The 26,686-nt window shown below is 41.7% G+C and overlaps 3 protein-coding genes across 4 annotated transcripts; all 3 read left to right on the top strand.

Annotated features, from left to right (window-relative positions):
* Positions 1-269: 269 nt before the first annotated feature.
* golga1 (golgin A1) lies at positions 270-14,307 on the top strand. 2 transcript variants are annotated; one of them, XM_076149452.1, is made up of 24 exons: positions 270-481; positions 1,099-1,404; positions 3,903-3,993; positions 4,466-4,540; positions 5,681-5,778; positions 5,855-5,887; positions 6,146-6,274; positions 6,497-6,666; positions 6,913-7,024; positions 7,140-7,223; positions 7,531-7,656; positions 7,884-7,979; positions 8,209-8,304; positions 8,403-8,498; positions 8,616-8,756; positions 9,190-9,264; positions 9,674-9,763; positions 10,250-10,352; positions 10,590-10,750; positions 11,128-11,286; positions 11,395-11,454; positions 11,597-11,821; positions 11,937-12,023; positions 12,342-14,307. In XM_076149452.1, the coding sequence occupies exons 2-24, from the start codon at positions 1,276-1,278 to the stop codon at positions 12,420-12,422; spliced, it is 2,517 nt and encodes an 838-aa protein (XP_076005567.1). In that variant the 5' UTR covers positions 270-481; positions 1,099-1,275; the 3' UTR covers positions 12,423-14,307. The 2 variants fall into 2 exon arrangements, with proteins under 2 accessions (XP_076005567.1, XP_076005568.1); XM_076149453.1 differs by lacking the exon at positions 4,466-4,540.
* Positions 14,308-16,886: 2,579 nt separating this feature from the next.
* Positions 16,887-18,643, top strand: rpl35 (ribosomal protein L35). The gene is made up of 4 exons (XM_076149491.1): positions 16,887-16,977; positions 17,429-17,565; positions 17,654-17,735; positions 18,456-18,643. The coding sequence occupies exons 1-4, from the start codon at positions 16,975-16,977 to the stop codon at positions 18,603-18,605; spliced, it is 372 nt and encodes a 123-aa protein (XP_076005606.1). The 5' UTR covers positions 16,887-16,974; the 3' UTR covers positions 18,606-18,643.
* Positions 18,644-21,773: 3,130 nt separating this feature from the next.
* On the top strand, positions 21,774-22,634 carry LOC143000228 (C-X-C motif chemokine 10-like). The gene is made up of 3 exons (XM_076149478.1): positions 21,774-21,990; positions 22,102-22,231; positions 22,316-22,634. Exons 1-3 carry the CDS (start codon positions 21,933-21,935, stop codon positions 22,404-22,406), a joined length of 279 nt encoding a protein of 92 aa, XP_076005593.1. The 5' UTR covers positions 21,774-21,932; the 3' UTR covers positions 22,407-22,634.
* Positions 22,635-26,686: the final 4,052 nt, after the last annotated feature.

Here is a 26,686-nt window from a genome sequence, read left to right as displayed (position 1 = left end):
TACTATCACAGCATATATAGACAAGGTTGAAGCCCACATGTTGAGATCTTCTATCTTCCTCCTCTACACTTGCACGTAAGCATGGTTTATCATTATATAGTTTAAAAGATGTCTTAAATTAATTTATTAATTAAATATTTTGGGTTAGCTTGCCATAACTCAGGTCAGGGTTCAGACAACTACGCTAGTAGGCAAAAACGGAAGTAAGCGTACATGAAGTATCTCGCTTCGCTGTGTTCGCTTCACACGCCTCTCGATATTTCTGACCAATGAGCAGAGGCGCAAATGCAACGTCACCAGTCATCTGGCTAGGGTTGGTTACGTGTAGCTTATCAATTAGCAATAAGCTATCTTGTCAGTTGAACAGAACTAGCCGTTCACAGGCGGGCGAGTCCAGTGTCCGCCGAGTCCAAACGGAGCAAAGGTGAATGCAGAGTCGCTGAACCATGATCAACAAGGAGTTCTAGTCGACGTTAGCCTGGTAAGTAAACGGTCAATTCAGACAGCAAGCTAACGAGAGCTAACATCAGTCGGTGGTGTCAGATTAGCTCTCATTGTTGTGACCAGAAAAACCCATTTCAGTTACAAACCGTCACATGTCAGTTTATTTGTACACTTTCTAATGGAATAAACATTTATAATCGGACTCAAAAACAACCTTTACACTGAAACACATATTGAGCTAACTTAGCTGATGTGTTTAGCTTGTCAGATGTGACAATGCTAACCCAGCTGATGAGACGGATTCGACTATGAACTTGGATAAGAGCGGATTGTCGCTATTTTCTTGGACTATAGTTGATGTCAGAAGTGGAAATGCCCTAACCCAAACCCCAACCCAGTGCTCAAACCTGGGGGGCTGGTGTACCTACTAATGGAGCCCTCAAAAGGTTATTAGATGGTTTTGATAAGGCAAATAAGATCAAAATCATTGGCTGGTTCAAAAAGTAAGAGACTAACAAACTGCTTACGACGGTAGACTAACAGGCCATTTGTAGCCGGTGTTACCAGGAAGTCATTCATGTCAAAAAGCTGATTCACTGATTGACATTGTCGTCTGTGCTGACATTTTAATTACTTTTCTTTTTCTTTTCTCAGATGTATCAGAATGGAATTATCATCAACGCGCGGCTCCATTGAGCAAGGCTGCACGACGACACAGCTCTGTTTCAGCTCCCAGAACAAAGCCGTGAACCTCCTGAGGCTTCATATGGTGTGACTTTCACTCCACAAACTGTTCAAAAATCAAAAGAGAGAGAAAGTGAAAGGACAGAGATGTTTGCCAAGTTGAAAAAGAAGATTGCAGAAGAAGTGGCCACAGCACCGAGAAGTGGTGTCCGTATCCCGCGCACCATCAGCAGGGAGTCCATCACCTCCATGGGCGCAGACTCAGGGGATGACTTTGTGAGTACATCGTGAATTTTTCAACAGGCACCACCCAAATACGTGTGTGTGTGTGTGTGTGTGTGTGTGTGTGTGTGTGTGTGTGTGTGTGTGTGTGTGTGTGTGTGTGTGTGTGTGTGTGTGTGTGTGTGTGTGTGTGTGTGTGTGTGTGGAATATATCATAGTGGAAGTAATTACTTAATACTTAATAGGGAAACATTCTAGTTGCTGTTCCACACACAGGGATGGGAACATTAAGAACATTTGCTAAATTAATAATTCAGGTAGTCTTACCAATACATATTTGTAGATTTGCATATTTTAAACTTAAATCAGATGCTCAATATTGAAATATATTTACATTCTGTCTTTATTTCATGAAACTAAACACCCTTGAAGGCTTCATGTGTTTGGTGAACTGGATCATGTTCAATTCAAATGTTTCTGCATATTTGTATTGTGTTCTTAATGTCATTTTGTCTTTGTAGCACAGCTGAGTGTTTGTTTTAAAAGTACTGTGGAAGTTTATTGATGTTTCTTTAGTTGTGCATTAAAAAAAAACATTTTCTGCTTGATGACACAACATTGACATAAGGGATAATCCATGTGTATCTATAATAAATTGGTCTAATCTGTGTTCACAATATTTTTACATAACGATTGGTTCTCCAAGGGATATCAGATTAGATTTGATTCAACAAATCAACATATCCTCAATAGATTTTCCCAAAATTTCCCAATGTGCCCTGTAGAATTTTCCTTAATGTTCTTTTTTGCACTCTGAAACAACTTTTATGACTGTAATGGCTCCAGTCAATCATCCAATAATGAATAAACTTTATTTGAGCCAGTAAAATAGAGCTGTCATCTTCATACCTGTGGGTTTGAATACACTATAACACACACCAGGGAGGAAAACCTAGCCCTAATCTGAACCTTAAATAAATATTTGAAAACATCCTCCATCCTCCTTTCATTGCAAGAGTTTGTTTAGATGACCGCATTACTGCTTATACTCCAGATCTCCCCCTGCTGTACGCTCACCTGATCACTTGAATGAGGTATATTCACTGGAAATAGAGCAATACCTGACAATGTGTTAAGTCTTAAGGGTTTGATTTCTGTCACACTGGCTATTGGCTCAGTGTTATAGTCCTGGAGAGAGTAGTGGAGACTCTCTGGCTTCTCCTGTTGATGCTTCTGGCCTCTATCCAGCTGCATTAGTGATGTCGTCTGTGGCTGGATAAGAGCCTTTCACAGCCTCTCTCCTGTGTAATTGAGCCCCAGAGAGCCACGTGTCTCTGTGCTACATTGCTTCCGAACCAAGAGACGCTCAAGGTTGTATCTCACATTGTGCCATTTATTCTTGTGTGATTTTCACACAAGAATAAATGGCACAATGTGATGAATAAATAGAAGAAAAGCAATCAAACGGCAGTAGTTTAATTGATTTGAAATACCACCTTTGACCGCTTCAGAGCCTCTAGGTTTTCCAGAGCTTACACATACACAAGGATGGCTAGAGGCATTACAGACTCCAACTATCAGCTTCTCAGCTCCACAGTTTCTGTCTGTTGAGTTCTGTGTGACTCCACAAGCCTGCCCTAGTCTCACTGCAAGGAGAGATGGGCGAGTTTCATGAATGAATTGAATGCACCTGATCAGGCTCAGGGTTTGTATTCAATTTGTATTGTCTAGACATTAAAGACTAGTTTTCTGGAGACCCTCAGAATCAGGTGAGGCAGAAAAAGTCTTGGATTTTTACACCATGGTCACGAAAGGAACTCTGAGTCAGATTGTAATCAGTAGTAGGCATGATTGGCATTTTTATTGTAACCAATTAAACCTTGTACTGAATCTGAGGAGGTATCTTTTGTCTTGCGTAGACATGGGAAGGAGATTCTGTTTCTTAGCCTGAGACTAAGAAGTGTAACATGAAGCCCTGTTCACCGTCAGTGTCTCTTATTTTGTGTTTGTCCCGGTGCTTTTCCTGTGACATGGTTCCGTTTTGGCTTCTTAGATGTAAAGAGAAATGTCTTCATTGTTGTTAAGAATTTCCATATCTTTGGTAAAGTTGCTTTTATTTTAAGCGAACAGAGTTGATTTAATCCCACAGGAAGCTGAACTCCTAAGGCTGCCGTGTCGTATCGGTTGCACTTGGCTAAATTATTAAGCATAGTCAAAGTGGCTGGCGACTGCGTGATTCCTTCGGCATGATTCCTTTTCCGGCCAATTTCTTGCCAAGTACAAAATGCATTATAGTAAATTGTGCCAGTGTACAGAGAGAGAGAGAGATGGGGTAGCATGGCAGAATGGAGGTCAGGATCATGGGAGACCTGTGGGTCCACTTGATGACCCTCTGGCACGGATATGGCACAAAAGCGTTGTGTGATGAAATAACCTTAGAGCACCACTGAAAGGCTTTCAGTTTAACAGTGTGATGGTATGCCACAGTGAAAACCAAGGCTGAATATTGATCAGAGCTACATGATCTTGTGTGTTTGTGTGTGTGTCTCCAGGCCTCCGATGGCAGTAGCTCCAGAGACGACCTGCCCGCTCAGCTCCTCAGGAGGAACGATCAGATTCGGAAGCTGGAGGCCAAACTATCAGGTAGGACACGTTCTGGGGTTGGGGAGGGAATCCTACCCAGCCCATCCAAGATGTAAGAACCAAGTGCCAACTGTAAACGTGATCACCAAGGCCTGAAAGTAACGATTGATGACGTATGATTTCAACCCTGTGAAGTTTCAGGTTGTTGTTTTGCCTGTGAGAACTCCTACTCCTAGGTTCCGTATGTGATTTTGAATCTGTATTAAAGGTTAAAGGTTGCACATTCTCTCGCAGCCTTTCAACCAACGTGGTTTTCCGTCGTGTAAGAAAACCTTTCGTTGTCTTACTTTCCATTATTTCTCATGTTTTCCCTTTTGTGTTGTCCCTCTCCTTTGTTCACTTTCTCTTTACCATCACCAACCCGACCCTTCTTTCTTTTGTGTGTGTGTGTGTGTTGGTGTTTCCGTGTGTGCGTGTTTGTTTTTGTGTGTATTGTTGGTTCCCCATACATCCCTTTACTTTCTGACACTAGACTACGCTGAGCAGCTACGAATTATGCAGAAGACCAAGGACAAGCTTGAAATTGCATTAGAAAAGCATCAGGATTGTACGTACCTCTCTCTTCCCTTCCCTCTCTGAGCTTCCTCTCTCTCCTTTTACTGTTGGCTGTGATTCCTGTCACCTAGCACCTTCATTTCCTCTCACGATCATTTGAATATAGACGCTGATCTCTTGGACTTTAGACGTTCACTCTGGAAGTGCTGGATGTTTTTTCTTTTAAATCAAACAAAAATCCACCCTCAGACCCTCATGCAGGCGTTACACACTCCTTACATTCAGCTGGATAACGAGTCAAACTTGTCTGTTGGGTTTACTGATGATGGATTTCTCCTTGCACGATGTAATTCCTGTCATTCGGTCCACTACTTTGGTCCGGGCTGACATATCTCAATAACAATACGGTGGATTGGCATGCATTGTATCACAGACATCCATCCCTCACAGACGCTGAATCTAAATCTTCATCACAATCATAATTAGCTTAGTACTGTACAGAAAGAATTGGAAAGGATTGTGAATTTAATTGGCAAATAAGTACAAACCCTATGAATTGTATTTTGGTACAGAGCCTCACCAGAGTCCACCTGTTGAGTATACGGGCACTTGAACCTTACTTTGGGCTCTGATCACACTTGTCGATGATGTCACTTGGATATCCAGGTCGTAAGGAAAAACACTTCTCATTGACTAGTTTGGGTTGCAGCCTATGGATGGCGAGCGGGCATCACAACTACTTGCTTTTAAATTGGGTATAAACTCTACTCTACTACTTCTTAGTTTCCAAGTGATGAATGTTGTATGACCATTGACCTTCCATTACCACCATTGGGCCAAATCTCCTCTTCTGCACTTGAAATCTAAAACTCTGTGTATAATCCACCGAGGCACAAGGAGACACTAACTCATTCTTGTTTTTTTTCCAGTATTTAAGGGTGGATTTTTCTTTAATCGCACAAATATTACATGTTTACAAATGACATGTAGGTCTTTGTCCGTTGCATCGCTCGTCTTTGCTTGACTTTCTTTCTATCAGTACAACTTTTTTAATCCGACTCTTAACCTTTCACAGCTTCTCACAGCACCGCCCAGATAATTATTCCTGCTTTGCTCTGTGTTATACAAACTGTTCTTTGTGGTTTCTGTCTTTCTTTTTCTTTTTTCCCTCTCCGTCACTTGCACTGCCCAGCATCCATAAAGAAACTTCAAGACCAGAGTGAATCTCACCAGGCCAACTCGGCCAAAATGGCAGAGGGAATGGCTTTAGCACTCGACAGGAAGGATCAGGTAAACGCCGCGCAACCTGACACACGGCAGTGTTGTTGTTGGCTTCTGTAGTAATTCTTTAATTCTTTGCCTGCAGGAATGGATTGAGAAAACTGCAGCCCTGGAAAAGGTACGGGTTCATCATGTGTTTATCTTGAAAATCAGTATGAAATTGTCCTCTCACTCAGTTAAGAGGCAGATGGGGACATTTGAAGATGAGGCTAGCCGAGGAGCTTTTATTTGTACTTTTACTTATTGTTGATAGTTTTGTTTGTTTTTTTAAACAATGAAACCCTTCAGTAATTCTAAATGAAGTCTTAAGCAGACAGTAGTAGCACTGTTGAAAGTGGGGTGCATGTCGTCTTAAAGTAACAACCTGTGCCTGCAGGAGAAGACTGCCCTGTCAGGCCATTTAGAGGAGATGACAGAGCAGAGTTTGGCACTCTTCCAGAAACGGGATGACAAGGACGAACTGGATGGGTTTCAGCAGCAGGAGCTCGCAAAACTCAAACACATGGTATAAACACATTATTATCCATTTAAATTATATCTACAGAACAATCGAATGAGCAGAAATAGAAGGGTTCTGAATACTTTCCGTTCCCACTGCATTAATTGTCAGGGGGTTTCTGTTTTATGCAGGCATCAGTTGACATTTAGATATCATGAACTGCTTTCGTGTAGAAAGGCATAACATTGCACATGCTCTGTGTTTCATCAATATTGTTGTGTGTGACAGTTGCTGAGGAAGGAGGAGCAGCTGAGCCAGCAAGAGCGACAGCTCCAGCAGAAAGATGCTGAAGTTCAGACAGCAAGGCGAGGGCTTTCTGACACTCAGGGCAAACTCCGCACTCTGCAAAAGGAGCAGGAAGAAAGCTGCAGAGTCAACGCTGAGCTGGAAATAGACAGGTGACCTAGCTGTGAGATTTATGTAGATCCAAAGAGATATTATTACAAGAGTAAGGGAAACCTACCAGTAACATTCTAACTAATATGATGGGAAGGCTAAAAGAGAAATTAAACTTGAAACAACAACAAATTCTTATACATATATTTTGGGAAGAAACATTTAATTCCTCTTCCTATGGTTCATCTCAGTTGATCAGTAGTCATGGTTTCGTTCTTAAATCTGTACATGCATGTGATTGTGTGCAGAGAGGAGCTGCTGCTGCTTAGAGACGAAGCAGAGAAGAAAATATGTGAGCTGGAGAGACAAAGCCTGGAGCTGCAGACGGTCATCCAGCAGGTTTCTGAAGACTTCCAGAAGGTTGGTTGTGGAACACATGCAACTGATTCATACTCATCCTTGTATTAGCACCGCAGAGTTATTAGAAGTGAACAGTTTTTTCATTGATAATTTATCAATGAACTTTGTGTTTCAGTCTCAGAATATCGTTTCATCTCTGGAGAAGTCCCTGCAGGACTCACAGACCGAACACGACGCTCTGAAGTTGCAACAGCAGAAGGTCAGAATGCTCGATGTGGATACATACATACATTTATATCTGTATACAAATAACATATAAAGCCCAAAACAAACATTACAGGAAGATTGAAGAACAAGTTTATCCATTTGTTTCAAATATCTCTATAGCCTTTAGCCTTTTAGACAAACAATGAGAAAAATGCTCCTCTTGCTCTAAGACTTGAAAGTTGTGAAAGAAATGTTGTCAGGTCTGTGGTGGGAGTCCTGGTTTGAAAAAGAGGAAGATTTACAACCAGTTTGGATTCAGTACGCTTCCTCCCTCTTTACTGACCTGTTCTTGACTTCAGGCTGCTGTGGCGACGGAGGACAAAGATCGCTTGTTGGCGGACCTTCAAAGGAAGGTGACCTCACTGGAGAGACGTTTGCAGGGGAACCTGAGCCAGGATGAGCATCTACAGGAGCTCCTACAAGAGGTGAGCAACAAAACCTAAAAACCTAAACACCTCTTTCCAAATAAGTCTATTAAATCATCTAATGGAAGCTGAAATCTGATACAAGCATGCATGTACACAAAGCTTATACAGCACAAATATATGAGACGCCTGTAATCACTGTCAGCTGTGTTAAGAGGACATGATGTTCAGTATGTTGAATGTTGGGAACAGAAACAGCTTTGGCAATGCTTCTGTTGACCTTTCAGAAGTGTAACCTGGAGCAAAGTCTGGAAGAGGCCCAAGCTGAGCTGCTGCTTGTTCGGACAAACCACGCTGATGCTCTCAGCCCTCTGGAGGCACAGGTAACATGAACCGTAATACGAGAAATCACAATTTCTATTACAGGCCGCAAAAACAAACTATTACAGAAAGAGATTTTCTCATAAAACCTTTGTAGGTCTATGCAACACTGTTAATTACATGTTGTGGTCTAACAGCTACAGATTTAAATCGTTTATTTAAGGTGGAAATCCTCCATGCATTGGCCCTCCCTCAATCCCTCAAGTTTGTTTCTTTCATTTCTGTGTTCAGGTTTCCAGAATGAGCTGCACCATCACTGAGCTGCAGACTCTACTCAGACACAAAGACGACTCCTCACGAGCCTACAGAGAAAGAACAGACGCACAAGTACAGCAGTTTTTCCACAATGTTTCATGATCTTTTATGTTGTCGGTGTCGCTCAGTGTGGAAGTGTGGAAGTCGTCATTGCATTCTTTCTATTTCAGATAGCCAAACTGGAGCAGCAGGTTGGCGAGAGTGGTGAGAAATTAAGGAATGCAGAGTCGCAGATGAAAGACAAACAGCAGCACATGATGAAGCTGGTGAGGAGTTACAGGAGCATAGAAAGGTTTAGAGCCAAAAATGCGTGAGCCAGAGTCGCGCTCTTTAATTTAAAAACTTGATTTATATTTAAATGGACATTTTTATGTGTTGCTCAGCAAGGAGAGTGGACTGCAGAGAAGGCATTCCTGGACCAGCAGGTGTGCTTATTGGAACAGCAGAGTCAGGAGAGAGCGACTAGAATGGAGGAAACCACCGCCTCCTTGCAGACACTCACACACACACTACAGGGGAAACTGGTGAGTTCCACCTCTATTGTTTCATTTGTCATAGATTAGTTAAGTTTTAGTGCACCTGATGGAGGCAGTAGCTCAGTGGGTAGAGCTTCCGCTTGGGAACCGGAGGGTCGCCAGTTCGAGTCCCTGTCCAGGTGCCCCTGAGCAAGGCACCGAACCCTCTGCGAAGGGTGGTAATGTAATGTAGGTCGCTTTGGATAAAAGCGTCTTCCAAATGATCGTAATGTAATGTAATGTAATGAAGCTTAGAGGATCCTCAGCCTATTTGAACCTGAGAAATCACATAAAGGAGTGATGGATGCCATCGCAGCTAAACAGATCTGCCCACCATGGTAGTAGTGTCATGTGAGATTTTGACAGAGGTGAGAAGAGTCTGTCGTGACTTTAGGCTTCGGCCAGCTTTGACTAATATTCTCTCTTCCTTGCTGTGTGGTAGAATGATTTGGAGCAGCAGAATGAGAAGCTGAACGCCACTCTGACGCAACAGACAGAAGAGCTGGACCAATGCAAGGTCGGAACATTTGATTTGGTTTCATTCCGAATCGACACAGATCACTCATATAATGAAAGTCACTATTTCTGAATAGTACTTATTCTCACACACTCAGCAGTAAATTATATAAAAATTGAAGAATAAAATGAAAATGGGTTGGTCAGACCCTATATACAGCAGCTATAGGGTGCTATTGATTCATGTCAATAGCACCTTTAGAATTATATTTACTGAGAGAAATGGTGACCTATTTTCAGGGGGAACCTTATTAGATACACCTGTACAATCTAGAACAATATATATTTCCTAGTTGCAGTATATTCTGTCACAGTAATGGTACGCATCATTTTTATGACCTTATGTCCTTCACAGAGGAAGGTGCAGTATATTTGTTGTCTTCACTTCCTCTCTGGGCGTTCCCCTACAGGTGGAGCTGAACAGCCGGCAGATGGTGAGCACTGAAATCGCTAAAGCGCTGGAAGAAAGCAGACGACAGAAGGAGGAGCTGCAGACACAGGTCTGTAGGTAACAGGACATACATGATTACACCATAACAACAATCTAGTTTCTACAGCTCCCAGGTTTGACTGGGAGGCTGTTACTTTGCTCCTCTCCCAGAAAAAACACAGTAATTAAAATAGTACAAACATTAGTGCATCAGAAAGAGTATCGCTCTACTCAGACATAAACAGAACCAGCTGTAGAAGCAGACCTGTCATTCAGTACACTGGACCAGTATTTATAGATGACATTAAACAGTTATTATGCCAGGCAGACAAAGGAAATTCAAAGCATGTTTCCTGTCAGTCCTGCGATGAGTTTTCTCTCTGTGGAGCAAAGTGTAAGATCACCAGTCAATCACAGCAGAAATTCTAATTTGTTGCATCACTTCAGTCTCCATTAATTCGCCTACCAGCTTGATGATACTGTACATGGTCTGTGACAGTGTTGGTCATTGTAGAGGGGGTTCTGTGAAAAATGTTGCTTTTGTGCTTCATCTTAGGTTGCGCAGCTCACAACATCTCTCCAGACCACACGGCAGGAACTGACCGACCTCACTGAGCAGCTAGTGTCGAAAGAGGAAGACGTCAAAACGCTTCACAGTGGTACACACACCTTTAAATCTATTCAAGAACATTTCTGTCACCTGAAATTTAAAAACCACAAATTTGTTTGATATGCAAAGTAAGTTATAAGTTTTATAAGTTCAGTTTTTCACGATTTTTTTAATATTGTGGTTCAAAAATGTTTATGGAATTTCTTTTCTAATGGAGATTTTGGGGATGGTGTGTATGTCTGTGTGTGTTTACGTTTATGTTTTTGTGTGCACATGCATGTGTTAGAGCTACAGAGGCGGCAGACGTCTGTGGTCCAGCTGCAGGATGAGGCTGAGCAACAGCGGGCCAAGCTGGAGCAGACGGAGCTGGACAAAGACTCTGAGCTGAGGAACCTGAGGGAGGAACTACTCAGCCAAACACAACAGATGGACGGTTGCCAGGCCCGGGTCAGCACGCACACACACACACACTCAAAAACACATTACACATGTAATAATGCCTTGTTATCTACTGAAATCTATCAACTATGGCTAAAAAAGTATAAATGATCAGACAGGAAATTGAATCATGGAAATCAGGTTGTTGGTTCTGGAAATGTTTTGGAACTTAATTGACAAATAAGTGTTCAACGTGCTACAAATAAAGGCATGTAAGTTATATATTGTGTAATCCTACTGCATTAATTTCCTCAACTAGTGGACATTGTACTCATCACATAATGCATCATGTCATTAACAAAGCAATCATTTCTATTTTTCACCATCCAAGATAATGTTGACCTCGCACCGTGAGCTAATGAATGAATGGTTTGTGTGTTGTTCAGATCTCCTACCTGGAAGTGGAGGTGGAAACCCTGACGGAGCAGCTACACGCCCCCGACGTGTGTGAAGAGGGTCAGAATGGCAGTGTGACAGTGGATGATCTGGACCACATTCAGAAGCTAAACAGAGAGTTGGAGCAGCAGCTCAGTGACAAAACCAGGGTCAGACCACGTTTCATTCCCCCTACAAGTCTTTGATGTCCTTGCTTTTATACTCTTAGTATTGAGTTCATGTGTGTGTATGATGAGGGACTTTGTGTTGTTCTGCAGACCATCAAGCAGCTGCAGCAGAGACTGGCAGAGCTGAAGAGGACTCTGCAGAAGGAATTGGTGAGACACCGGCCCTGTTTACATCTTGCGTTAACTTCTCATACTCTCATTGCCCAATTTAATGGGAAGTGAAGTTGAGTGGATGAATCTGAATGATTTCATAATATTCTACAATGTCTGTTGTTTTATTTGTGCCCTGCAGAAGTTAAAGGCTGAGCCAGAAGCCGAGGGGAAAGACAAACTAGCAGAAAGCCGAGTAGAAAAGCAGGAGGCGGTTTGTCCGGACCCCCTGCCATCATTCAGTCTAAGCCCCCCCACCTCCAAAACCACCGTGACCAACACATCAGACCTCAACGACTCCAGAGAAATCAACTTTGAGTATCTGAAACATGTAGTCCTCAAGTTTATGTCATCCAGAGAGGCTGAGGTAAGAGGAGCCAAGGAGGTTGTGTTTGTCGGTGGGATCTGGGTCGAGGGGGAGTTTGTGGTCATCGATGCTCATTTGGCTGATACCAGATATTTGTGGTGTGTTTTTCTGTCAGGCGTTCCAGCTGATACGAGCCGTGTCTGTGTTGCTGAACTTCACTCGGGATGAGGAGGACATGCTGAAACAAACTCTGGAATATAAGGTTGGTCTGTTAACACTCCCCATGTGCAGTAAGTTTGTTTTGTAGTTGACCATTTTCTTTGCACCAGGTCACCATTGCAGCGCTTCTCCTAACCTCGAGTGTAGAGACTGATCTTAAATAGGTTATCTGGGATTGAATACAAATTATTCCAACAGCTTTTCTTACTCTATAACGGGTGCAGTTAGCTTTCCCTTGGGTACTGATTTGCCACAGCGCCTGGACTGGAAGTGCTTGAGTTGTCCCAAGCCTGTCAGGAATCGACATCCAAAGTGATGTGGGTGAAATGTGTTGTAATTGCTTTGTTTTTTGATGTTCTAGATGTCCTGGTTTGGATCCAAGCCTTCTCCTAAGGGCACCATTCGACCCTCAGTCTCAGGCAGTTCAGCTCCCTGGAGCTGATGGGCAGCAGAGAGAACTGAAGTGATGGAGAGAAAGAGCTGTAAGGGAGAAGATCTTCCTGCATGGCTCCCGTCACTGAACAGCCTCCAGCTTTAAGCTTCACACAGACTCCCCCAGTTTGGCTCCTCTCTGTGGAGGATGGACTGTTGTTTTCTGCTCTGTGGGGACTTAGGGGCTGCACAGTAACTCTGAGGGATATAGGTCTATTCATTAAATGACATTATTCTCATGTCAAGCGGCAGACTGGCTTTTAACCTGAAGTTGTAACTGAAATCGACTGCATTCACACTGGAGTTGAAGTTTCCTTTACGCGGTTGATCTGTTGTTTTCTAGCCAGTGTGACCAGCAAACAGCCAGCGTTGGCATGTACGGAAATGAGATGCAACAATGGAGAGAAGCAGAGTGACTGGACGGGTGCTTGGGAAAATGCTTTTCAAACTTTGCAAGTGTGCAAAACAGATTTGACTCATTTCATTCTTGTTGTTCTCTGCTGTTTGTATTGGTGGCTGATTTGGGTTTTACTTATATAATTTATATGAACCTTCCAGTCAGAAGATCAATTTGAACCTGGGAGGTGTTGCCATGCAGTGATCGATCGTGGCTGTGGAAGGATGTGAACTGAAATGAGAACAGCCTCTGCCCCTGAAGGACCTTTTTTTGTTTTTGTTTTGTTTTTTTTATCTCTGAGGCCTTTGAAATGAAGAAGTGTCATTTTAATGACATCCTGACTTTCAACTGTATCATGAAACTTCAGTACAAGCTGCTCTAAACAGCTCCTTTTCTTAATGGTTTCGTTATTCCCAGCGTTTTCTCTGCTGACTTCCCTCTTTGATTTGAATTTGATTTGTTAGACTATGTGGGCAACAGCACACAGGTTTGCAGATAGGCACTGCCTTGGAGTCTCAGTTTGACAATAAGTCCATCCCTTTACCCATCGGTTGACAGAATATACAGTATTTTATTCCGGATTGATGCAATAAATCTGTGTAATATTAAAATGTGAGGGTTCGGAGCCCTCAGATGCTCCTGTACTCAAGTTCTTCTGTTGATCTGTTTGAGCTTTGAGTGGAAAGAAAATGGCTACCAATTCTGATAAGCCACTTTTTTGTTGGCAGGAGGTCACTACTGTTTTTGCGATGGCTCCAGCTTTAGGAATCAAATCAAATGATGATTATCGTATCTCCTTTAATCACAGTATGAACTATGGGCCATGGCTGACCAATTTCAAAATCCTTACAATGCGCTAAAATAAGTGAATAAATTGTGTTGACTGGAGGACTTGCTTTACCTTTACCTGCCTTTGCTGATGTAAATGAAAGTACATTCCATATTGTCTATTTATATATGAAATGTGTACATATGCTTTGAGAAGTTTATAAATCAGTGGATGTAAATGGTTTGATGTGACCGGTTGCAGTATTTATCATCATCACAGACCCATCTTCTTTCATTCTTTGCTTGTCACTCAGTCCGTCACTGTCCTTTGTGCGATCTTAGTCACTTTTTCAGTTCTGCTACATGTTTCTAGGCCCTTTTACAATGTACTTCCTTTCCTGATATTTCTACTTTTTTTAATTCATTCTACTGATATGAAGCAGAAGCACACTAGTCTGCTAACTGGGAAATGGACACTGTATTTTAGGTCAAATACTTATGCAATAGTAGGAGGGGCACATCAGCAAATTAATCTCTTCAGAAAGTTACTGATCACAGACTGATCCACTGGTTACTATACTGTCTCCATGAGAATTTAGGAATCAATCAATACACTTTTTAACCTGGTTTATTCTGCTGCATCATCCTGTACAATCACTACCATTTACTGCATTTTGCTGTTTATGATTTAATGATTGCTGCCACCATTCATTGATAATAAATAAGTGATTTCATGATTTTTGGCTGCATCATTTGTTTTATTTTTGTTCGATTCATCCTTATTGTTTCACAGTTGCACTACCTCTGTTTTTTATTTAATACTATGTATTTTCTTATTCATATTGTGCATATTTACAAACTATTTTACGATTTTCTGACTAGTTTACTTACACAATTACACGTAACATTCTCTGAATAATTCATGATTATCATCGCTCACCAGGTTAGCTCGAAGTGTAAACAGCTTCACGTCACGCTTCGGCTGCAATTGTTGCTTTCCGCCTGTCAGTGGCGCTGTTTGTAATTTAAAGACGGCCATTGGAAAAAGAAGAAGAGATTCTCCAGAAGCTACTTATTCTGAACACGCGGTGAGTCTGGTCTTTCCAAAGAAGGAAGAGCTGCTCAAGCAGCTGGACGACCTGAAGAGCGAACTGTCCCAACCAGACACAGAAGGAGAACTTGAGGAAGTTCTACAAGGTAAGAGACGATAACACACACACATGTGTAGCTCCGGGCTCCTCTGCATGGCATCGCTGGTCGGTGATGATAATTGTTGAGCTGATTATGCTGAAGGCTTCAACAACTGCTTACCAAAAGACTGAGACCTGATGTCCATCTGTCCATCTGCTACTGTGACCCTTAGTACACATTGAGCTGTGTTAGTAGTCCGTTTGTGTGATAGGGGTTTCAAACGCTGCATACATTAGGTGAACTATATCGTGCCTTATCTAATGGTTATTCCATCTTTCAGTGTATCAAGTAAGACACAAGACCACCTGGAATAATTGTATTCCTTTCCGGTGTTGACTGGTCAAATGAAATTAGAGTGAATAACTGAGCAGAGACGTACAGATCTGTCATGTTAGTTTAATGAGCCTCTTTTTAAAATGATTCTATTGCTTAATTGGTGACGGAAGACTGGATTCAATAAGGCGTCTCAGTAAACTGCCTCCATGTTGGGAAGCTGTGAACTATACCATGTTTGAAATGCAGCTCACTCTTTATTCACACAGCCAGTGTGTGACATGTTAGATGTTTGACTGCAAAGCAGTAAAGATGCATTCAAACATGTTTATTTAGTTAACACACTCTGCACCACCGAAAGTTTTTTAAACGTCACATCTGGGGTCTTGTACATTGAGGTTTCTGGCTCCTCTCTGTTGTCCGCACTCTGACCTGTTAACTGATGCCATGATGTCGTCTTTGGTTTCAGGGCAAGAAATACAAGCCCCTGGACCTGAGGCTTAAGAAGACCCGAGCTCTGCGCCGCCGCCTCAACAAGCGCGAGGAGGGTCTGAGGACCAAGAAGAAGCAGCAGAGGAAGGAGCTCCTCTACTCCATACGCAAATTTGCCGTCAAAGTTTAAAAGCTTTTTTTATTGACTAAATAAAATCTAAAATCCAAGGAAAGACGAGTGGTGTTGTTTACTGCTTCACAAGCTGTGAAATAATGATGAGCTTTAACCTGTGCTCTGGCTGCTCAATCTGGAACTGATTCTCCAAATTACAGAAAAGGTGTCTGCTGTGTGAAGTCAGCGGCTCAGAGCAGCATGAGGACCAGGACGCCACCTACAGGAGCCTGATAGAGACGCAAGACTGTACAGCAGTGGTTCCCAAACTTTTTCAGCAGGGCCCCCCTTTTGTAGATAAGAAAATATTTTTGCCCCAATGCATAAAACTGCAACTTATTATTACACAAAATAAAGTAACGAATCACCATAACAGTGGAATTATGAAAGGTCTAATGGTGTAATACTGTAACTTTTACTGTGATTGAGCATTTCTGCCTTCAACAGATTTTCTCTTGTCATGCTGCAATGCCTCTGTGCACCCCTCTTTGGGAACCACTGCTGTAAAGCAAGCTGCTCTAAACAGCTCTTTTTCTTAAAGGTTTTGGTATTCCCAATGTTTTCTCTGCTGACTTCCCTCTTTGATTTGAATTTGATTTGTTAGACTATGTGGGCAACAGCACACGGGTTTGCAGAAGGCGCTGCCTGGGAGGCTCAGTTTGACAATAAGCCCATCCCTTTACCTATCGGTTGACAGAATATACAGTATTTTATTCCGGATTGATGCAATAAATCTGTTATATTAAAATGTGAGTGTTTGGAGCACTCAGATGCTCCTGTCCTCAAGTTCTTCTGTTGATCTGTCTTTGAGCTTTGAATGGAAAGAAAATGGCTTCAAGTTCTGATAAGCCACTTTTTGTTGGCAAGAGGTCACTACTGTTTTTGCAATGGCTCCAGCTTTAGGAATCACATCAAATGTTGATTATCTTATCTCCTTTAATCACAGTATGAACTATGGGCCATGGCTGACCAATTTCAAAATCATTACAATGCGCTAAAATAAGTGAATTTTTTTTATTTAATACTATGTATTTTCTTATTCATATTGTGCCTATTTTCAAACTATTTTACGATTTTCTGACTAGTTTACTTACACAATTACACGTAACATTCTCTGAATATTCCATGATTATCTTTGCTCACCAAGTTAGCTCGAAGTGTAAGCAGCCTCACGTCACGCTTCGGCTGCAATTGTTGCTTTCCGCCTGTCAGTGGCGCTGTTTGTAATTTAAAGACGGCCATTGGAGAAGGAAGAAGAAATTCTCCGGAAGCTACTTTTGCTGAACACGCGGTACGTCCGGCCTTTCCAACAGGGCAGCGAGAGGGAACATGGTGAGGACCCGCGGCTGCTCCGGAAAAAGCTTTAATTCTGCGTGTTTCAGCGTTATAAACCTCACATTACGTGTTAGATTCATAACCATAAGCGCTTTAGGTTCACGTGGCTGTATGTATTGATGAGCAAAACGCAAATGCGAGTTTGTAAAATAAAAATTACTCTGTCGCACGCGCAGCTTGTAGCCGTTTAGCCGCTGTGCTAGCTACCTCACGCTCGAGCGCTATGGAGACGCGGAGCTTGACGATAACTTGACTTGATTAAATGGCGCAGAATAACCAGATTTAGCCGAATTCTTGACCGACGATGCGTTTGTAAATGTAATGTAGACTGGCCAGGTGTTAGAGGTTTATTAGTTACTGTGGAGTGTCGTGAGTAAAGCATTTCCGAGTGTAGATCTGTCCCCGTTCTGACTCGTGCCGGCCTTTTCATCGCTGTGTCCTCATCCAGGCCAAGATTAAGGCGAGAGACCTGCGGGGCAAGAAGAAGGAAGAGCTGCTCAAGCAGCTGGACGACCTGAAGAACGAACTGTCTCAGCTCCGCGTTGCCAAAGTGACCGGGGGAGCCGCGTCCAAGCTCTCCAAGATGTAAGCACCGTGTGTGTATGCGGGCCTGGCTTATGTCTGGATCATGTTTGAAGTCATTTTTTGTTAACCAGTGTTTTGTTCTCTGTAGCCGCGTTGTCCGCAAATCCATCGCCAGAGTCCTGACTGTCATCAACCAGACACAGAAGGAGAACTTGAGGAAGTTCTACAAGGTAAGAGACGATAACACACATGTGTAGCTCCAGGCTCCTCTGCATGGCATCACTGGTCGGTGATGATAATTGTTGAGCTGATTATGCTGAAGGATTCAACAACTGCTTACCAAAAGACTGAGACCTGATGTCCATCTGCCCTCACTGTGAGCTGTTAGTAGTCTGTTTGTGTGATATGGGTTTAAAAAGCTGCATACATTAGTTTAACTGGCATCGAGCTTTATCTAATGGTTATTTCATCTTTTAGTGTAACAAGACACAGTAAGACACAAGACCACCCGGAATAATTTTATTCCTTTCCGGTGTTGACTGGTCAAATGAAATAAGAGTGAATAACTGAGCAGAGATGTACAGATTTGAGCCATGTTAGTTAAATCAGCCTATTTTTATAGGATTCTATTTCTATATTGGTGACAGAAGATTGTGTCCAATAAGGCATCTTGGTAAACTGCCTCCATGTTGGAAAGCTGTGAACTATACCATGTTTAAAATGTAGCTTACTCTTTATTCACACACAGCCAGTGTGTGTCATGTTAAATGTTTGACTGTGAAGCAGTAAAGATGCATTCAAACATGTTTGTATTTTGTTGATGCACTCTGCACCAAGGAATGTTTTTTAAACGTCACATCTGGGGTCTTGTACATTGAGGTTTCTGGCTCCTCTCTGTTGTCCGCACTCTGACCTGTTTACTGACGCCATGATGTCGTCTTTGGTTTCAGGGCAAGAAATACAAGCCCCTGGACCTGAGGCCCAAGAAGACCCGAGCTCTGCGCCGCCGCCTCAACAAGCATGAGGAGGGTCTGAGGACCAAGAAGCAGCAGAGGAAGGAGCTCCTCTACTCCATCCGCAAATTTGCCGTCAAAGCTTAAAAGCTTTTTCTATTGACTAAATAAAATCCAAGAAAAGACGAGTGGTGTTGTTTACTGCTTCACAAGCTGTGGCATAATGATGACCTTTGACCTGTGCTCTGGCTGCTCAATCTGGAACTGATCCTCCAAATTACAGAAAAGGTGTCTGCTGTGTGAAGTCAGCGGCTCAGAGCAGCATGAGGACCAGGACGCCACCTACAGGAGCCTGATGGAGACGCAAGACTACAACAGTGGTTCCCAAACTTTTTCTGCAGGGCCCCCCTTTTGTAGAAAAGAAAATATTTTTGCCCCAATGCATAAAACTGCCACTTAATTATTTAACAAAATAAAGTAACGAATCACCATAACAGTGGAATTATGAAAGGTCTAATGGTGTAATACTGTAACTTTTACTGTGATTGAGCATTTCTGCCTTCAACAGATTTTCTCTCTTGTCACCCCCCCCCCCCCCAATACCTCTGTGGACCCCACTTTGGGAACCAAAGCATTCTGAAGTCTGCATGACTGGCGATTAATAATCAACTATCAGGAAAGAGGATCAGGTTTATTAGAGTAACTAAGTGAAGGAAGTAAACTCACTGATGACTCCATGAGTGATCTGATCCCTGCATACTAACTACTACACCTCTAGTGAATCAATTCAAGCATTGTCCCTTCAATTCCCTCCAAACTTGCCCGAAACATAGTCCAGAGGTCTGTTCAAAACCTAATTACCAAATTATAAAAGTCGTGGATATGGACACCGCCACCCTAGCATGTAAGTTAGACGTGATGAATGCAATCAAGCCCCATTCCTTTCCGAAAATGAACCATTTGCATCATGCAAAAGTACATTACATTATCGGCATTTGGCACACGCTTGAATCCAAAGCGGCTTACATTACCACCATTACAGAGGGGGGAGCAATTGAGAGACTGACACAAACTAACTTGTAATGTAAACTAAAACAAAACCATGTAAGTGTCTTGACAACTCCATCAGATTCATAAAAAAGAAATCCAGACAATACACACGAAGGGCTTCAGTGTGTTTCTATCTATACTATCAAATATCTCCACATTGTCAGAATGTAGGCATCCCAGACGCTGAGCCTTTGAGAGAAGCCGACATCTGCTTTCACCTGATCAGCAAACTAGCCTGTATGTTCACCTGCAGCAGAAACACACTTTCCTGTCCTTACTGACACAGATTACAGTCGTTTCATCTTCCTCTGCAGCTCCAGCAGATGGCACCAAGCGTCTGCAATGACACTCATCTAATACTATGTGCGGCCCTCCAAAGTTATTGTCCTTCAGTACTTTTCTTATTTGCCTTCCATCTGTGTCAGGGTTGGTCCATCGACCCACTTCACAGCCTTTTACCAGAGACTCACAGATGGACCTCAGTGCTCTCTTGTCTCACAGGTTCTTGTTGTCCTGTAGAGATGAAGGCCCTGTCCTGCTGTTATATCATTGATCAAACTTCCATTGCTATTATCATTGTTGTTGCTATGCCTCCCCGCGTGTCTCTCTCTCTCCTCTCTCTCCTCTCTCTCTTTCTCTGTTTCTTCTTCTCTCCGTCCCCCAATCACTGCACTTTCACTGATTGGCCGTTTGGCAGGAAGTATCCTCAATTTCCTTTTTTCGCTGATCATCAACCTGCATCACCTTCAGTAAAGATCAGTTTGTGTTCAAATGAGAAACTCACATTTAAGTGGAGCGAATGTTCACACAGCTGTCATCGGGACTCCTGGATCAAAGACCTCAGATGATGTCACTTTATCGGGAATCCCTAGACCGCCTCTGCATGCCAGGCATGCCAGGTTGCTGGGTGTGTCGCAAACCAAAAAAGGTGTTTGTGTGTGGGTGTGTAGTAGGAAGTAGTAATTGGAAGATGTGAGAGCCAAAATCCCTTTCGGGAAAATCTGAATGTCTTGAAGGTTATTGGGATTGTGACATGATTTACAGAGTTTACAGTTTACAGTTCCTCTTATTCATATCATTACCATTTTAATATAACTGGTATTTTAATGGAGCTTGTTTACTCTACAGCTGCTGCTCTGCTTTGGTTATTATTGCTGGGACTCTGCTGGGCTTCACACACACACACACACACACACACACACACACACACATACACACACACACACACACACACACACACACACACACACACACACACACACACCCATACGCAAATGATTAAATGAAAAGATTAACCAGCTTCCAAATAAACAGGAACCTCAAAGCCAAAGAGGAGAAATGGAACTGAAACTGTAATGAGTTTTATATTAACACTTCCAGTGAATCTCTCACCACAACTGAAAACGTGAAAGTCATCATTCTGTGATAAGATGCAAGGCTTTCAGAACATTTTGATCAAATGAAATGGCAGCAAGTCTGTCAGTTTCCTCCAGGTCAAAGGTCCAATTGTTAAAAACCTTGGTTTCACTTTTTAGTAGACTTTAGGTGCTTTAGTTTAAGGTCAAATTGTACTTCAGGTCCATATCAGGTTTCTGGTGGCGCTGCACGATTGGGACCTGGAAACCTGATTTGGGCCAATTTCAAGTTTTTTTTAAATGCTGCAAAAATAACAAATACAAAGAGAAAGAAAGAAAAAATACAAGTAAAAATAGAATAATATTAAAATTAAAAAGTTTTCAAAATAATAATACATAAAATAGTAATAAATAAGTAACATTTTGTAAAAGGAAACTGTAGACGTGTAGACGTGAATCTAAATTGGACATCGTACGAGATCCAAATTGGGTTTCCAGGTCCAAAACGATGTCTAAAACGAAGCGTTTAAAGACAGACGCACACACAAATATGCATTCATTCACCCTGTAACAACCACAGGACGGACATGAACCAGCCACTCTAGCCTGTCACAGTTGTTAATATCATGAGCCGCAATGCAAAGTGCCATAGACCAGCAGTAACAAAGCTTTCATGGATGGTGGTCATAGTTTTGATTTAATTTCTGCTTGTCTTCCTCAAATGGCTCTACAGAGTCTTTGAATGGTGACACACACACACACACACCCCACGGCCCTGTGCGTCACAATGTCAAATATTCAGCCCACACAAACAGCACATGTGTACACTTTGTGTGTGTTTCACAACCCTAGCATATGATTCCTGGAAACGGCTCGACTCTGGAGAAGAGAAAGCAGTGCAATATGAAAGGGGAAGACTGGAGAGTGAAAGTGTCCCTGTTTCCTGTGGGTCTGCAGCCCCAGTTGCAATGTGTGGCTGTTTCTCCAGTATAAATAGAGGAGCTCCTCATGCAGTCCGACATCAGCTCAGCAATCCAGACTGAAGGACAGACGCAAGAAACAACCAACAATGAAGTCAGCTATCATCATCGCCTGTCTCACCTGCCTGCTTGTCCTCAGTGTTCAAGGTAAGATGAAGCTTCTCAGGATGGAGTTTATGTCCACCTACAAACTTAAGCTGCATCTCACCTGCTCACCCTCCTCCTTCATTTTTTTACTTGTGTCTTTTCTTTCCACAGGACAACTGACCACCGGATCGGATAAATGCAACTGTTTAAACGGTTTCTATAAAGTGAGAAGCCTGAGGCTCATCAAGACAGAAGTGACAATCCACAAGCCGACTGCCTTCTGTCCCCACACAGAGATTATGTAAGGAAAAGAGCCGCACTCTCTTTGCGCTCTCTTCTGCTGTTGAACTTCAGCTTCTCATGACGTTCTCTGATTCTCTTCCAGTGTCATCACCACCACAGACAACCAGAGGAGATGTGTGAATCCCGGCTCGCCGTTGGGCCGCATCCTCTGCAAGAAAAGCCAAACCCAGTAAGATCAGCTGGCCTCATCATCTAAACTCTAACTGCTGGAAGAAGACTCAGGCTGGAAGAAGACTCAGCTCATGAAGGAATGGAGGAAAAGGCCAAAGTCATAGGGAACAAAGTGACCAAGATGTTCTCAGTCTTTCTGTTGTTGCTGTTACTGCCTCTCATGTAAATATTGTATATTTGTATATTTAGAATTTTTTTTATATGTCGGAAATAAAGAGAACTTCAATTGACTTTTGTTTCCCGAGTGTTCGATCTTACTTACTTTCTTCACCAGTCAGTGAACACAACACGGAGGATAACAAGCAAGCCTTTTGTCTTGAAATGTTGATGATTCTGCTTAAAGCTCACTGATTCTTGAGAGTCGGGACAAAACATGTCCCACATAGACAAGTCTTATTTATATCAAAAATAAATAAATTAATAATGAATGACATACTCACAAAGTTAGATCTAAAGGAATTGTGAATACTGATGTTCTGTTTTAGCATAGATAATTACTTTTTTGAGGGATATTTGTTTAAATGTATGACCAGTGGTTAGACGGCCCATGTTATTTCTCTTGTCCTCAGCAAGAGGTCACAATATTCACCAGCCCCCAAAATCTTTAAAAACCTCTACAATTGTAAAACATTTATATCAAATCAAACATAAGGGCTATGAATGTATAAAACAATGCATGCCATGAACATCTAAAAATATTTTCCATAGAAATCTGCCTATCAAAGTTGTGTCCTCTGTTTCCGTCAACTCCGTCAGATTTTGTCATAAACCTCATTAAATCAGGCAATAGCATGGTCAGCTATATCCCTGAGGGTCCCTTTTCATTCCCCTGGCTGTGCTGAATACATCAATACCACACATTGTCTGGTTTGTTTGACATTTTTTGATATTTTAGATGAACAATGTCAATTTTCCTATGGTCACAGCTGGAGCATGTCAACACCATCTCTCTGTTATGATACCTTTTAATAAACCATATTGGCTTCAATGAAAGTATTTTATTGAGATTATGGAGACAGCTAGCAATAGCCAAAAAAATAGCTAGCTAGCTGCAGTGTTTTTTTCTGCAGAGGGAAAAAACATGCCATTTCGTCAACTCTGTCAGAGTCAACTTCGTCAGGTTTTTATGTCTGACGGAGTTGACATGTAAGCTGACGGAGTTGACAAATCCACCAATAACCGCTTGATGTGCCAATATTATACTATTTTCGAACATAGTAAAGGAATAGAATGTTGTAATGGCTGTGTCTTATCTCCCACTACTTCCACTGGACATTGATTTTGTCTGCACAAGCCAGTGTATGTTTTCAACATCTGGTTGTAGGAACACACACTGCACCTTTAAGATTTTACATCAATCAATCAATCAATCAGTCAATCAATCAGTCAATCAATCAATCAGTCAATCAGTCATGTTAAGTAAATGGGCATCTGATTCCAAGACCATTGCTGTGGATACTGAGCATCAAGATGTGAAAGTGGAATTTCTGCATCCCCATGGTCCAACAGCAAAGGTTAAGCCCAAGTGTAGCAAGAAGGATGTCTGTTTCTGCCCAGTTCAAGACATCATAGTGAAACTAATGGGAAATGCATCACCAGTCCAATCAAGAACAAGAGTTATCTACAGTATTGCCCCTGATGTGATGGACTTCATAGAGCGTGAGCATGTCCGACGCCTGCTGCTCAAGGCATAAGTCCCTTGTGTGACTGCATTCATGCTTTAAAGCATAGTGTGTTTTTTCAATGTAAGCACCTCCTCAACACGTGTGTTCCTGCTCTCTTCTTTTTCCTAGTTTTGAAATATGCCATGTTTTGCAGCATCACCTATGGCTGATTGTTAGCTTAATTACATTTCTTCACTTATTTTTTACAATAGTTGGAAACGGTGCAATTTGTTATAGTTTGAAACGCTGTATTTACAGTTTGTTTATTTCAGTTGAATGAAAAATATGTTCAGTATAAGACAAGGAGTTGTTATTTATTAATTTATTGTCACTTCCATCTGTTTAAAAAAGCATTTGTTCATTAATCAGAATTCTTTCTTCAGTTTTTGTTGTTTAAGTAATAAAGGATCATCAGATCGACACCCTCTTGTGTCTTATTCCCTTAAGGATTTTTTTTCTTTAGTGGCAAAATAAAAGATAAAGTTTGAAAATGCAATTTTTTAGAAATCTGTGTGTTCATAACAGTGTGAAATTAAGCCGTTAGTTTATGTATTATATTTTATTGCGTATAAGAGTAACTAAACACTATTACAACATACATCAGAACTTAAGATTCTTGTTGGGCTATTATAATTATATAATTATATACTTTTAGTGTGTCTGATGTAGTTGACACAAATCAAGTTTTTAAGGTAAACATGTGAATTTATTAAAAATGTGTTTGAACCTCCAGCCTGCACCTTTACATGGTTAAATAGCACTGATCTTAATCTACATGAATATATAACTCTAATCAATATAGTGTACATTTTCAAAAAATGTTTTTCAGAAAGTGTTTTGTCCCGACTCTCAAGAATCAGTGAGCTAACAGAAACGCAAAATTCAGTGTCTCAGAAAATTTGAATATTACATAAGATCAATCAAAAAAGGATATTTTAAACTGAAATGTCAGGCTCCTGAAAGAATGTTAATTTCTGTCCACTCAATACTTGGTTGGGCCTCCTTTTGCATGAATTTCTGCATCAATGTGCCGTGGCATGGAGGCGATCAGCCTGTGGCACTGCTCAGGTGTAATGGAAGCCCAGGTTGCTTTGATAGCGGCCTTCAGGTCATCTGCATTGTTGGGTCTGGTGTCTCTCAACTTCCTCTTGACAATGCCCCAAAGATTCTCTATGGGGTTCACGTCAGGCGAGTTTGCTGGCCAATCAAGCACAGTAACACCATGGTCACTGAACCAGCTTTTGGTACCATTTTGCAGTGTGGGCAGGTGCCAAGTCCTGCTGGAAAATGAAATCAGCATCTCCATAAAGCTTGTCAGCAGAAGGAATCATGAAGTGCTCTAAAATTACCTGGTAGATGGCTGCATTGACTGTGGACTTCAGAGAACACAGTGGACCAACACCAGCACATGACATGGCAGCCCAAATCATCACGGACTGTGGAAACGTCACACTGGACTTCAAGCAACGTGGATTCTGTGCCTCTCCACTCTTCATCCAGACTCTGGGACCTTGATTTCCAAATGACATGCAAAATTTACTTTCATCTGAAAAGAGGACGTTGGACCACTGAGCAACAGTCATGTCATGTGCTGGTGTTGGTCAATGACACAAGCCATTCTTCAGAAGTACTGTGTTTAACCCTCCCCTCTGGCAGGAGGCTGAGGTCGATCAGGACCAAAACCTCACACCACAAATCCAGCTTCTTTCCCTCTGCCTTATCAACATGGCTCGGGTCCTCCACTGACCTCACAACAAACCCCTGCACGTTTACTTTATTTTACTTACAGAAATCAATTTAGTTAATTCATCACAATAAACCCCTGCACATTTTTTAACACTTTTCTACACTTTACTCAACAGTACTCATTTAGTTAATTTATTTCATTTAGTGTGTTTTTATAATTTAATTCCCGAGCTGCTGTTCTTATATGTTGTTTTAAATGTTGTTTTAAATGTTCTTTATGTTATTTGTACGCACCAAGGACCAGAGCAAATTCCTCTTAAGTGTAAACTTCACTGGCGATTAAAGCGATTCTGGTTCTGATTCTGAAAAAAAGCCTGACATTTCTGTTTAAAATATCCTTTTTTGATTGATCTTATGTAATATTCTAATTTTCTGAGACACTGAATTTTGTGTTTCAAGAAATAAAGGCTTGAAATATTTCACCCTATGGGTCATTAATCTATATAATATATGGGTTTCAATTTCTAAGATGAGTGACAAAAAATATTGGACTTTTTCATGATATTATTTTTTCAGATGTTCCTGTAGATGGCAAACTTTAGATAATGCTCAGCACTGATGTCACACATTACATCATCACAACATCTCACATCTCCACTAAGTGCTGTTAGCTAAAAGTAGTCAACAGAAATCATCCTTTAAGGTCATAAAAGGGTAAACATGATATTTTTAGCATCAGTACTATATAATTATTATAATTATATACACAACTGTTACTGACCCTCATCATATGTGGGTGTGAGAAGATTGAGACATTTAGAAGCGGAGCCGTCACAAAAAGATCCCTGTAATCCCACGGCTCAGTGTTTCCTTTGACATTTGAGTGAGTCAGTGGGAGGAAACAACACCGTGTGATTTGTGATGTACACGTT

This window comes from Genypterus blacodes, unplaced genomic scaffold (assembly GCF_046128005.1).
Source record: "Genypterus blacodes isolate CSIRO-AG114 ecotype Tasmania unplaced genomic scaffold, CSIRO-AGI_Gbla_v1 ptg000045l_1, whole genome shotgun sequence".
Lineage (NCBI taxonomy): Eukaryota > Metazoa > Chordata > Actinopteri > Ophidiiformes > Ophidiidae > Genypterus > Genypterus blacodes.
Note: the sequence above shows the minus strand (reverse complement) of the source record. Positions and strands in the feature narration are given on the sequence as shown.